Genomic DNA, 14,791 nt, shown 5'->3' on the forward strand with positions numbered 1-14,791 from the left:
TCTACTCACACAAAATCAGTAAATTTTTTGTCAATTAAGCTGTTTTATTGAAGCCTGTTAAAAGTATACACTATGCTTCATGTGTTGTTGCTTTCAAGAAAAGTGTTGAACCCTACAAGTTGTCCTGTACATCAGCAGTAGAAAGCCATTTAATGTTGACTGGTGAACATTCATGTACTTCTGAAGTTCTTCCTCTTCTTGTGGATAAAGCCATTTATGAATGAAATGCTTGCATCTGATTTCTACCAGTGAACGATAGCAATATTCAATTTCCTCTGGACCAAAAACAAAACCGTCAACCACGGCAAATTTGCTCATACAAATAACTTCCGTTAGCAGACACTTATCAACTCTGTTTTTCATGTGTGTATTACCGGTAGAGGGTAACAATTATTTTGGTGATTGAAAAGTTTATGAGGTTGATGGATCAAAGCTACTTGCTGTAAGAAATCTTTCATGCTTGTGAACGCAGTTTGTGAAAAGATCTCTCTAGTTCTGGTCTTCAGGTCATCTGAGCATCCATTGCATGTGCTGCCCAGTCTGGCGCAACTTGGATGATTTTCTCTAAGATGTTGTTAACCTGGAAACACAGGCTCTGGATTTGTTTGTCCCAGTTTGGTAGAGTCTCCCGGCCTGATAACAAAGCACAGTTTGAATTCAATTATACCTGTGCAATACATATTTATGTACATGAAATCTTCTTGAATCAGACAAATTTCAACAAATTTCAATTGGACAGGGTTCTCATAGTTATGGCTCATGTGTAGGTTACTGTAAATTGTACAGAACAGAATTAACCAAGTACAATGCTAAAACAATATATGTACGTGTATGTACTGGCAGAAAGATTCCCACAGTTGTGATAATAATAGCTGACCATGCAAACCTAACTGTTGTACCACTAACAAAAGAAAGTCTTTGAATCAAGGAAACTGTACAGATTCTATGGATTGGTATAGGGTTAATGCAAAGAAATCTGTATCATGTACGGTAGGTAGGAATTACTATGTTAATTCAAGGAATTCAGAAACGTTGTCATTACAGGGCACACGGCTCACCATATCAGCTTTTTTTTTTAAGATTTGACATTTCAGAAGCAAATTCAGTGAAAGATATCTATGGCACTGACTGGCCAAGCTAATCAGATGTTCCTTTTGAAAACTGACGATAATCTTACCTTCAAAATGTACAATACTGTCAATTTGATCAATGCAACCATTCATTCTTCCTTCAGAAATCATTTGTGATGCTATTTTTTCAGCCTGGGTTGAGTGGAAAACAACAGACATGTTGAAACAGAGGCATTATGCATGTCACAGATTAAACTGCACATATATGATTCCCACATATACCGGTATGAGAACAGTCAAACCCTGTAACAAACGACAGGCTGTGAGAGAGTCTAGTTTATGCCAAGTCTTTGCAAATTAAGATTTGCCAACAAAGGAACTTTTTCAGTGATGTTTCCTACCTTTGCTGGTGGTATTTCAAGCAGTGAACCCAATTCTTCAAATGTAATGTTATTGTACAGTTTACTGGCTGATAGTAGGTTATGTTCTATGACTGCTCTGTCTAGAATTGTAGAACCTGTGAACAAGCACACAGAAAACACATAAGAAACTCAGTCCGCAAACAAAACAGAATTATATAAGTAAATATATAAATAAACAAATGCATAAATAATGAACAAATCAAACAAATGCAGAATAAATAAACAAATAATTAATTTCAGATGTTTTTGACTGCATGCATTATTCTGTACATATTCGGGACACCAAAGTTGCTTTTAGGTTCTCAGGGCTGGTATCACAATTCTATTACACTAAACACACAATGAAGATTATTTCATGAAGATTAAGTGACATTTAGAACAGATTGACATTGTTGTAGTAATGACAAAGTCTTCAGAGGAAGTCAGAAACATTTTCATTTGTAAAATATTCAAGTTGATTGACATTTACACCACACTGTTGGCTTATTTTCAAAATTTTTCTCTACATGTGCAGTGACTTGTAACAGATAGAATAATTCCATGCAAATTGTATGTGATATTGCACCTACCATCTGCTGTGGTAGCTAGTTGATGAGACTGTAACGTGGCTGCAAATTCTTTTAACTGATAACTTCTGATAATGCGGTCTAAGTACATCTTTTCTAGAATGCCATAGGCTGGCAATTGTTGGCATCTTTCATCTTTGAAAAGAGTTGCAAGCATACGTGACCTCTGTTGACCTGTATCAGGGAAGACAAGAGATGGTGCGAAGTTACTGGAAGATGACCACACAACTCTTCGTGGTTAGCATTTACTTCAAAACTTTCAGACAATGACTCATTGTAAGTTGATTTGCATATTCAAACAATGCTCATTAATATCCTTTACATAATTAAGTACATCGATTTCGGAAATGAGCATTACATGCCCCTGCATGCCTTTTTCTTGATATATAGACCAACCTTCAGCATTCAAAATACAGACGTACATATATCATAGAATTGACAAGACAAGGTTTATAATCATGGCAGACATATGATATCAGCCCTACTCGTGGTTCTTGTAGAATGTAGTATTAAAATTATTGGATTAGTGCCTTGCATCATTGTATTTAAAACTGACTAAATTCTATGATAGAACTGGAAAAGTCCCTGACTGCGTGAAAAGTAAAATCTACCACAGTATCAAATTTCAATCCACGATTGTTGTTAAAATAATTAAGGAAAGATTTGAACTTCACACGAGAACAAAATCACTGATTCTGACTGAAGGCATGAAGAATGAGTACAACCTACATTCCCATAACAAATAAATAAAAATTCTGTTACATGTAAACATACTATAAGACAATATTGTTTGCATGATAGATGTAAGACCAGTCTACATGCTAAATTGTAATGGTTAGTCTACAAATGTCATAAGGTTTAATGAGTAAATGATACAAACACCGACTGGAAGGATCAAGCTACTATACCTGCTGATGCTAGAATTGTACAATGGAGGGCATGTTTCAAAGCCTGCATTCTCTCTTCTTCTGCAATGATAGTCCTGTATGATAATTCATTGTATCTCTGTGCTGCTTCGATGAATTTCCTACGATAGTCTAGCACCCTGGCATAGCATACCTGTTCAGAAAATACAATGTTACTTTGACGGCTTATGGACACCGACATTGAAAATGTATTATGGTAATTATGGTATGTTACTACAACCCAAAAATACAAAATTCTATGTGCTTGCGTCCTGAACTTGTTACATGGGCAAAGAAACTCCTGTTTTTCAGCTGATAATATGAAAATCTTTGGACATTGAAAATTCTATGTACAATATTGAAGATAAGTGATTTAATAATATTAGAAAGGCTTAGATAAGCTTTCTTGATTGACAAAAATAGTATTCTTGTTCAGCAATAGACATAAATAATTCAATTTCACTCAAATCTGGATGTTGAGATGGTTGATAAAATTTCTCTCAATGCTAATCTGAGGTTCCAGATAAGCAGACACACTTATATGACCACAGAAATTCCCATTGTGCTTACTTTATAGTGTATATGTAACTGTTCATTGGTAGAATCTGCTTGGAGTAGAGATGCTCTGTTGATATATGCCTCAGCCTGTACTGGATCTTCATCCTCTAGGTAAAGCCTGGCTATCTTCAGGTATGTCTCTAATTTATAATCTACAGAATATTGTCTGTTGAGTGAACAATAAAGCAAGTTTCAATTGTATGCGTAGCTACCGAAATTACTAAACCACGGTCTGTCTCAATGTTCATTTGTAATGTATCAAATATTGTCTGTTCAGTGAATAAGAGCAAATCTCATTATGTTTGTGTAACTTGGGAAAGCACAAAAGCAATGCGTGTCTCTGATTTGTCATTTACAGAATATCGTTAGTTGAGAGGAGAAACATTTGCGATGCTTAAAAAGTTTGATAAATCATTGTAGCATATGTTCCTTATTGATAGAAACTTGAAATGTGAAAAAGCAAACATCAATAATTGAGTAACTTGGAAAATATCTAAAATTAACGAACATGTTTGCCACCAATTTCTATTTTGCAAATTACGACTGACACCAATTTGTTTTGTGTGTGTACTCTGGAAAATTTTTGAAATCTGGGTAATAAGGCTCTTTAAAGGTAGGTGAATCAATCCCAGGATTGAGTTTGTTCTAGTCTGTAAGAGGATTATGGAGGTGTCATAGCCTTTTGTTTTCCATTGAAATTGTAATATAGTAAGTAAATTTCCTGGCAAGACAATCTGACGCCTGAACCATGCCTTTTAACGGGAACTTACAGGACCGTGGGCACACAATAGGGGATTACTGAAGATGCAGCCATTTGCATGCACTGGGCGGGAGTTTTTGAATTTTCATAGCATCGCTTTGACCGTATGATAAATTTGAATAATCTGATGGGCACTTTTGTGACATATGCAAGGAGGGGTCACTTGGTCGTACATGGAACACATTTTGAAACATATGCATTCTCCGACAACAAAGGGAACATTTTTTCAAGTTATTTTCAACTTTAGTCGCTATTCACATCATATGCAAGATTCAACGACAATGAACGCCCAAAACATGGCAAAATCATGGGATTCTGGGACAAAACACGGCACGTCGAATCAGTAGCGTGGATTTTTTACATTTGCATAGATTTATGATAATCCAGCTTTTATAGGGGAAGTTCTTGTTTAATGAATTATGTATATTTTTTGTTTGTTAAGTAAACTACAGCACATGCCTGTCTGTATTTAAAGAGACATTTTACAGCAAGCAAAACAAATCAGATGAAAATTTTATTACTGGCACTTGTAGGGCATTGTACTTAATCTGCAACTGTACAGACACCACAGTGAAAACTCAATTATTTCCCTGGTGAACTTGAAGAAGCAATGCTACTGAATTGCTATTTTATTGTCAGTACAAACTTCCCGGAAAGTGCAATATCTTTTCCAATGCAAAGAGATTACATATTTATGAAATGTTAGTTCCTCCTGAGTGATGCAGATGGCAGATGAGTGCAGCGTACAAAGGTAAAAAAAAAGACAAAAATACGTGCATGCAATATTTGCCCCTTGTCATACCGAGTGCATATTTTACAATCAGTGAAACATAACATGTACCACAATTTGCATTTTAATAAGGACTTTTACGTCAAAAAGGCCTCTCAAATAGATACTGTAAACACAGATTTGAATAAATTAACTAGCTGTAGCATACAATTTCCAAGTAGGTAACAATATGAGTAGCTTATTGAGTTTTAATAACGGGAGGTGACAGGCTAGGCAGAAAAAAGGTTAAATGATATAAAACTTACTTCTGTCCAGTTTCTAAAGGTATTCCAACTAAGACATTGGCGGCATCGCGCCATCTCTGTTCTCTTTCATAGATTTCTGCTAGATGCTGCCTTACTGATGCAACCTTCAAAAGCATTAAAAAGACACAGACATGGTTGGAAATTGAGAAGTTATCATACAGTACTACCAATTTCACATTTTGTGATATTCTCAGGCACAGGAGCATGTATGAGAAGTTTACAATATTATACTGCAGAAGTTCTTTAATTTAATATTTTGTGACATTCATGTGTATGCTTTATTACTGAGGTGTGAGATACCTTATAAATTGTTCATTGATACAACTATATATGCAGTACCTTTAGCACTGTTTCAGCCAGCCTGCGGCATTGCCACATTTGATGCAATTTTTTTGTTCTGTCCCTATAAAATGATCTTTGGGGGTCATCATGATGAAATCTGCCTAGGCTAGGTTTAGTGGCTCTTGAATTTAGACTGTCCATCCTCAAAAGAAAACTACAGCTAACAATAAAAAGCTATAAGGTGTTGAAACAGTTTATCCTCTTTCCAACAAAGTTACAATGTATTGAAACAGTTTACTCTTTCTACAAACTTTATTGGTACGAGGAGACAACGAAACTCATCACAGCAGAGAATGAGACAAGAAACACTGAATCTTTCACACTGACTACATTAATACATCATAAACAGATACAGGATAGGGCAACACTGTTGGAGAAAGTGCTTACCTGTTCTTCAAATGAAATAACCCTTGGTTGTACTTTGTCTAATGTAAAGTGTGACACTTCCTTGGAGATATCATCAGGTAACTTTGCAAGATGATTGCAACAGTCTGTCAGAATCTGTCTCGAAATGACGAGACTGACATTTTCATTGACCACTGAGAGAGAGGATGAAGAAATTCTTGTTACAACACAGACATTTTTTAGGAAATGTATAAACAGCAGCAAGAATAATGACCAACCGTGCCAAAGCATCTAGCCCTGTACATTGATCATATTACTACTACACTGTACTCTCAACATCTAATGCTTGATACACGTTTCATTTATGCAAAGCGAATTAACAAGCATTGTATGAGTATGCAAATGAATGGTAATTATTCACAATCAGTGGATAACATTCAGTTGCCTTAAATCATGCACCAAATGATCTGCTTAAATCATGGACTATATGTTATTAACCCTTTTCCTGCCAAGTCGGTGAAAATCCGCTTGAAATTCGGTGTAGCTAGAATCTGAGCAGCCACGGCCGTTATCCTGCCAAGGCGGTGGAAATCGGGCTACTTTTTGGTACCCCCTTTCCTGCCTAGTCGACGGAACTACGTGTAGCAAACCCTTGCTCGCGCTAGGGGTCGTTCGAGGACAGGTTTTGGGCGAGGAACAGCGTTTGCTCTCGAAATGGGTTCACAGAGAGTCCAACGACAGGGAAAGGTGCGGAAGCTACCCAGCCAGTCCCCCACCCCGGTGGGGGACTGGTTTTTTGGGGGGGGACGAGTAGCGTACTTGGCAGGTTAGCACGTTGACGTATTCTAGCGGAGTTTGGGTTAACTTGGCTCTGAGGCACTACATAGATTGCGGCCGAAATTGACCGTCTCGGCAACGCTAATCTGTAAGGCAACCGCCTAAGACCGCCTCAGCTGGCGGTGCAATATTTTGCCAATGGTGCGAGACGAAAATCACGGACTTGGTCCTGATTGACGGGAAGTGCGGACGGATTTGACGGACTCGGCTTGATTAGTCCCTGACATGGAACTGATCCGAACGGACTTGAGCGACATTTGTGAAGGGTAACCACCGCTTTTAACCGACTTGTTACCTTCTCGAAAAGACTACCCACTCAGATGTCGGACGTTGTTGGCTGCACTTGGCTCTAGACGTTCAAGCCGTACAACGAAACACACCGCCTCAGCCTTGCCATTCACGAACATGGCCTCAAAATTTGATACCATTGTTCACCGACTTGGCGGCTGCGGTTAGGTGCGTGAACCGTTGTTCACCAACTTGTTACGCCTATGTTGTCCCTGTGAAGTTCGGCTAACGGCCGAGTCTAACGGGAGTTGGCAGACCTGTGTTCGGTTTATACCGTAGTATGACCGACTCAGGTAGAGGTACCTGTCGGTATATTCCGAGTTTTACGCACTCGGGCGTCATGACGGGTCGTCATCACCGCTGATGACGTAGACGTGCTGGCCACGTTATTTGAAGGAGCCATGTTTGCCCAACGGACGAGGCCAAGACAGCTGTTGACAATTTTGGCATCCTTCATCTTTGACCGCCTTAGTTGGGTAAGCCGCTCGGCAGGCGACGGTTATGACCTAAACAAGCCGCTGAAGCACTGTTCGTTGCCGTACAAGAACGAGACGGCCAGTCCATTACTGCTTAATGGGCGATCTGTCGGGTTGGCTTGTCACCGACTTGGATGACAATACGCCCTGCGCAGGCGTACTTAGAAGGGACATGAGGTTAAAGATACGGGTTTCCCACCCGTACTAAACATGGGCTTGGGCCAACGTCCTTGGGTGGCAGGTGCGCATGCCACGTACCCAGCTGGACGGAATGTCAAGTTGAGATGCTAATGACATTGACTATGTTATGCTAAGTGCTCGAGGGATTTGCATCGCAAATGAGTATTATTAGCATATCAAATGGTGCGGACAGGCAATTTACATGACGGGTAGGAATGTCAGCGCCGGTTGGTGGACTGATTGCCGTAGGTCCATTATAATAACAGGTGGATGCATATATAAACACCCCTGCGTCCAATCATGTCCAGGGCTTTGTTTCCCTGTGGCTTTAAAAGGGAGGGACCTGCTAGTCTGTTGACACTGTTCCAGACATGAGCTTGACGGACCGCAAAAGTTTTCTGAAGGCGAGCAGACGACTGAAGCTCAAAGATGCAGAGTCTCCGGGCGGTAGTGGTAGCGATCGTTGTGATGTCCCTAGTAACGTTCTAAGAAGTCGGGCAAGAAACGCTCCCGTAAGGTGAAGCTATCTCCGGCTGAAAAACCCAGTGGTAAGCGTAAACGTAAGACCGATCGTTCTGCCGATGAGGATGATGACGGGTCACCGGTTGCCAATGGTTCTCACCCGGCTGCTCCGGGAGAGACTACTTCACCTGCAGAGACTACATCTGCTCTTGTGGGAGATACTTCACCTGCACAGACTACGTCTGCTGCTGCTAGTGAGACAGTGAGTAACGAGACGGCTGATGCCATTGGTTCTGCCCCGGCTGCTCCGGGAGAGACACCACCTGTTGCGTGCACCATGAGCCCTCATCCTGCGTCAGGAGAGGTTCCTGTGCCCAGTGCGAAAGAGCTTGAGTCCTCGTCATCAGCAGAGGCTGCCCAGCCCGCTCCTGCCATAGTTTCGTGTGCTGCGATGTCCCCGCCGAAAAAGATAGTGCGGAGGGTTCGTTATCAGGATAGCCCACCTGATTTTGAGCCAGATATGATCCTTGATGCCGCTACGGGCGAGTTCAGGCCCAGACGCCCAGACGACGGTGATATCACCGCTGAGTCCGACTCGGAGGTTGACGAGGATGCGGCAGAGGACGATGACTTTTATGACAGGCAGTATGTAGGTGAGGCAAGCTCTGACGACGATGATGACGTTGCTGCTGTGTTGGCGGAGGACAACACCCCTCCTGTCTGGCGTATGTCGGAGACTACCGATGCTAATATATTTGAGGAGACCGATTTTGACCATGAGAGAGGACCGACTTTCACCTTGCCCAGCCACTCCCGTGAGCTCGATTACTTTTTTAAGTTTATTCCAGCTACACTGATCAGATTGGCCAAGGACGAGACTAATAAATACGCCAAATTCCACCAGCGATATATCGCTAGGAAAATAGATAAATACTGGCGTAACGCTGACTACCGAGAGGTGCAGGCGTTCATTGGCGTCTTAGTCTGTATGGGTATCGACCGTAAATCATCAGTGGAGGATTATTGGTCTAGCGATCCCTTTCTGAGAAACCAGGGTATTTCTACTGTGATTACCCGCAGTCGCTTTCAGCAGCTTATGCGATACTTTCATCTGGCAGACCCAGAGAACGATCCACGTCGTGATCCTGATGAGGCACGCCGCCGACGTCGGTGTCAGGAGGATCCCCTTTATAAAATCAATCCATGGATGGAGCCCATAGTTGACAGGTGCGTAAATAATTATAAGATGGGTAGAGAGATCTCCATCGACGAGGGCATGGTGCGATTTAAGGGCCGTTCTAAATTTAAGCAGAGATTACCGCATAAGCCTGATCGAGACGGTTTCAAGATATGGCAGCTGTGCGACTCCACCACTGCATACATCGCTAACTTTGCACCGTACCTAGGGTGAAATTTCGGGATCGGACTGATGGGAGACGGCAGGAGCGAGGTGTGGTGAAAAGAATTACGATGGAGCTGGTCCAGCCATTCTGTGGATATAATCACAGCCTATTCTGTGATAGCCTGTTTAGCACGGTCGTTACTGCTAGAGAGCTGATGGAGACCGGGATCTACATGGTCGGGAGTTTTAACCGCCGTAATCGTCGCACCATGCCCCCTCAATTAATTCCGCCGGGTAAGAGGAAGCGCCTTCCTCTGTCTGTTGGGGATATGAAAGCCACGACCAGAACGGACTCTCGTCTTAACATCACTGCTTATCAGGATAGTAACGCTCAGGTGCTGATCTTGAATACGGTCTATCCACCCTTGGAGTGCGTGCCAGTGGGGGAGGGAGACGAGCAGCGACAAGTGCCTCTGTCGCTGTATAATTATCGCCGGTACATGGGAGGCGTCGACCGAGCCAACCAGAAGCGCAAGTACTTTCACACTGGGCGCAAGAGCCACAGATGGTGGACATATCTGGCATGTTACCTGATTGATGTTGCCCTGGTAAATGCATATATATGCTTCAAGCATGTACACCCTGATAGTAAGCTGACCCATAAGATGTTTCATCTGCGTGTCGGGAAACAACTCATTGGCGGTTATTGTGGGCGATCGCAGCCCAGTGTGAGAGAGGTCGAGGCCACCGTTTCTCTTGCCTCGTACATCAATCCACAAAATCAGCCGATGCACGTTGTCAGCCGTTTGGAGGGGCGGCAGAAATGCTGTAAAGTATGTAGCAGAGAGGGTAAGACCACTGCGAGCGGACGACTGTCTGAGACGTCCAAAGGATGTAGTCTGTGCGGGGTTCATCTTCACGAGGGCGAGTGTTTTGCGGCTTTTCATCATCGCATGATGCTACGAGGTAAGAGGAGCGTTGGCGTGCAGACCTCTACTCACACAGCCCCGACGACACCCATCAGCAAGAGAACCCGACGTAAATAACGGACAGGGGACAGCTTCGCCTAACAGTGGCTTGACTGTATTCTTAAAACGGACCATGATCACATTTTGAGCACGGTTGTGCCATTTGTTTGTGCTTTACGATCCCGCTGATTGTAAATTGAAACACGGATTATTTTGTACAATCCCCCGATTGTAATCTTTGTAACACGGACCATGCACTCGGACGTCGAGACAGACTCTGAGATTTATTATTCGGCATAATGTAAATTATTCCCGAATAAAATACTATCTATGGATCGCATATTTTCGTTTGTTTTATTTAGACGGATTATTTTGTACAATTCCCCCTATTATAATTTTTGAAACACGGATCTGCCACCCCGATTGTAATTTTTGAAACACGGACCATGCACTCGGACGTCGAGACAGACTCCGAGATTTATTGTTCGGCATAATGTAAATTATTCCCGAATAAAATACTATCTATGATCGCATATTTTCGTTTGTTTTGTTTTTACCCCCACTTTCGTTTTTGGCAGATCCGTAAGGACGCTATAGTAATGGATGAACGTGCGTTATATCACGTGGGAGGGGCACAGCCCAACGGAGGCTGTGCTCGTGCGACGTAGACATTGTACCAACCATCTGTCGTTTGGGTTAGTGCATAGAGCAGTTGCACTTTCCAGAGCTAAGGTGGTACAAAACTGCACCTTAGTAACAACTGCACAACTAACCTGTTAGGAAACGGTAACACTAACGAGCTAAGTGTGCACTGAACTGGCCAAACTACGTACACGCCTTCCTTCAATGGCGGAGCTATGTCGTTGACACTACGTCAAAGCAGACTGCACTGTGCGACTCTTCCAAGTCGTTCAAAAGTACGTGGCCAAGTGACACAACCCGGGGGAAACAGGACAGGTTTGAGGGTGCTGCCGCACCCATAGCACTAACCCCTGGGTCTTCTACTAACCCACGAGAGAGGTGACGTTTCCCCGGTGTGGCCGTGCGTGCCGGCGAACGAGCTTTACTTCCGCAAAAGTAAGCTAGAAAAGGGCATAAAAGTGCACGTCCCCCGGGGCAAACAACGCCCGTGACCTCGTCATTTTCTGGACACAACCTCATCAGCGGTTGCCCCTCTATACCGGCATGCAAAAATTTTTGAAGTCTAACACGTATATGGTCGGTAATCGTACCCCGAAAATGCGGTATTTTCCCGCCAAATGCCTGGCAGGAAAGCGTGCAGGAGAGCCTATCTTCTGTAGACACGGAAAAGGGGGCCGGTTTTGACCGACTTGGCAGGATAACGGACAGGGGCGCTCGGCAGGAAAAGGGTTAATAGGTTTGTCGTTTCACTTTCATGAGGCTTATGTGTGTAAGAACACGTACTTGCTTCTACAAATGACTTCAGTCCTGCAATCAAGTCCTTGCCTTTCTTCTTCAGTATGGCATCCAATATTTTACGATACCTGTTGAACAAAGAATACACACGGAAACTTGAATGAGAAAACTGGTGATACATTTAGTGTTATACTAGACATAATTTCATACCATCTAATAAGACAGTGAAACACACCTATGACATATGGCTATAAGCAGGGCTTGAAATTAGCGGTAGTCCCACGTCCACAGACTACCAACTTTTCAGAGGGGCAACCAAAATTCATGAAATGGTAGTCCAAACAGACTACCAAAACCTGGGACATGAAATTCAGTCTGTACTGGGCATGCCATGTCACCAAAGTTTTGAGTATCACTATTGCCTTTGGGTATTAAAGGTGTGCAAGTATTCACATCAAATGACTAGCAAATTCACTTCATGCTCAGAAACTTGAAAAATAGCTTTTCCTTGTCTAGTGAATGAAAAAAAAAATCCCTAAACTAAAATATGCATGGGCTACAAGCCATTGTCAATGGGCTATCAACTTCAGAAAATGGTAGCCCAAGTGGACTGCCAGGGAAAAAAGTTAATTTCGAGCCCTGATAAGCATTATGCTTATCAGTTGATACGTATGGCATCATGTGACTTTCAAAAATTTACCTGCTATTATTTTGTATCCTCTATTTCAATATACGGTATTTCAGTATTTCGCTCCATTGGTTTACTTTTGATACAGTCCATTAGGGAAATTTCAGTGCTTTATTCTACTTCCAATTTATGTTGCAATGCAAACCTATGGTGTACAACATGTCAACACAGAATGATATAACGTACATACAATGTCCAATGTTATTGTTGACATTGACTTAGAATCTTAGTACAGGCTCGAAGTCATTTGACAACAACATTGCATGTTATACTCTGTATGTTGTTTGCAAGGGAAATACTTTGTACATCAAAATACTTGTGGAAGAAGAAGGAGAAGAAGAAGAAGAAGATGATGATGACGAAGAAGAAGGATGTGCAAATGTTTTCAAGAGCAAAAGGTAGCTGACCTCTGTAATATTTTGAAAATATTTTGAAATTTCATCACAACTTCTGGACATTAAATCTTCGAACAGTCATTCTGTGTATTAATGATCTGTATATTAAGCAAGCTCACTTTAATTTTCAAGGGGCGCATACAATGCATATCACACAGTCATAGGAGCAGATGCAAGGTACATATCAATAACATTCCCTGTCCAGTAGTGAACATCCGGGTACAGAGCGCTTAAGGGTCACCACTCCGACATTGTGACGAGACGAAATGTGACATGTAAATATCGATTTCCTGTTAGCCCGCAATACGAAATACGTTGTAAAATGGTAAGAAGCCAAGAGAGTCTTACTTGTCTGCGACATCTTTGTGCGAACCTCCAGCAGCGGCAAGAGCCGAGAGTTGCTGCTTGACATCGGCCATTTTCTTTTTCTGACCTCGTGTAATGACGGATTAGCATAGCTTCAAAAATACATATTTTTAATTACTATAAGATAATACATCCATTTGAAGATATCTGAAATTCCGCTTTTTTAAACTAAGAATGTATATTCTTACTACCTTTGAGTGAGTAAGTGCATTATTATAATCGTCATATCTACGTATACTGTACGAGGCTGATCGCTTCGCGGATTTTTCCCCTATATTATGGGATGGTAATGGTGGGCGCGTGATTTTGAACAAATATCTAGCCTGCCGACCCAGAGAGCGATGAAGATGCACCAAAATGCATCAATTATATACAAAAATGATTTCACATCCTTAAACTCTAGGACCTAAAGTGCATATGGACCAAGTACAACGGAGATCACTTTCACGAATGGGTGAGTACCGTGGCGGTTTTCTAGCGGCAGAGGGTCAGGAATTTCTACCCAGACTGTATGTGTGTGTTGCATGTAATCAAAAAGGTCACTGCGTCAAAGACGCGCGCCGTTTAACTTTTTTTCATCTACAATCGTCGGTCATCATTACTAACAAAGTTACATGGTTTTATTGAACACATCGTCCACTACCAGCATTCATGACCTTGACATATCGGTTGACAGTGTTTCAATAAAATGTCATCCGTGTATTTCTGGGATATTTTGATGGTTAGAAATCATGGATCTTGCAGTGAAGTCGAACGCCCCTCTCTTGCGGCCGTGGAATATGTCCATATTCTACACTTTACACTTGAAAAACACAGTATGCATTGCCCTTGATGCTACAGAAAACCACCCATTTGACCGCACTTAAACATCACCTTCTCTTGATGTAAACTAAAATACCAATACTGGCAAAAATGATCCAAATCCGCGCGTCGTGAAATATACGTTTTACAGCTGGTGTGTAACTTCTTTGTTAGTCAACACCACTATACTTGCTGCAAATGCGGACAAATATATTTCTGTAATTCGGATAAGCTGCTGTTATAAAGTACCGTTTCTGTTAATTCTGACAGTTTCGACGTTCCACTTGATTTTCAGCGACTTTTCAACTTCGACCTATATATAGTTACCAATCCAGCAGTGCTATTGTGTTCATTATGTCCATGATACATTGTGGGGCTTCCTTATCTGCAGAGAATAGTACTCAATCCTGTGCACGGTTACAATAGGAATAGAAAGGTGTACGTTGACCCAGAAGCACTGTTATCAGTGAGATGATTTTTGATATCTTAATGGACCAGTTGTTGTTTTCAACATAATAGTGACGCCTTAGCCAGTAATTATTCCTGTTACAGTTCTACCTTGACAATTTGATGGTCAGATTGTGAGTTGGAATTATTGATTTTAACAG

General features: G+C 41.8%; 2 protein-coding genes across 3 annotated transcripts in view; one reads left to right on the forward strand and one right to left on the reverse strand.

The window, feature by feature from the left end:
• Nucleotides 1-19: 19 nt before the first annotated feature.
• Nucleotides 20-13,548, reverse strand: LOC139123092 (COP9 signalosome complex subunit 4-like). 2 transcript variants are annotated; one of them, XM_070689082.1, is made up of 11 exons: nt 13,365-13,457; nt 12,634-12,766; nt 11,982-12,061; nt 6,046-6,197; nt 5,317-5,420; nt 3,534-3,687; nt 2,967-3,117; nt 2,062-2,232; nt 1,472-1,587; nt 1,178-1,262; nt 20-633 (listed from the first exon to the last, which is right to left on the reverse strand). In XM_070689082.1, coding segments are annotated over exons 3-11 (1,065 nt in total). In that variant the 5' UTR covers nt 11,983-12,061; nt 12,634-12,766; nt 13,365-13,457; the 3' UTR covers nt 20-502. The 2 variants fall into 2 exon arrangements, with proteins under 2 accessions (XP_070545183.1, XP_070545182.1); XM_070689081.1 differs by lacking the exon at nt 12,634-12,766 and having other exon boundaries at nt 13,365-13,548.
• Nucleotides 13,549-13,558: 10 nt separating this feature from the next.
• Nucleotides 13,559-14,791, forward strand: part of LOC139123091 (protein lin-54 homolog) — a 35,835-nt gene continuing 34,602 nt past the window's right edge. Inside the window, exon 1 of the mRNA XM_070689080.1 lies at nt 13,559-13,836. The gene's annotated coding sequence lies outside the window, so the exon portion shown is untranslated. The remainder of the gene's footprint in view (nt 13,837-14,791) is intronic.

Source organism: Ptychodera flava, chromosome 22, assembly GCF_041260155.1.
Source record: "Ptychodera flava strain L36383 chromosome 22, AS_Pfla_20210202, whole genome shotgun sequence".
NCBI classification, from domain to species: Eukaryota; Metazoa; Hemichordata; class Enteropneusta; family Ptychoderidae; genus Ptychodera; species Ptychodera flava.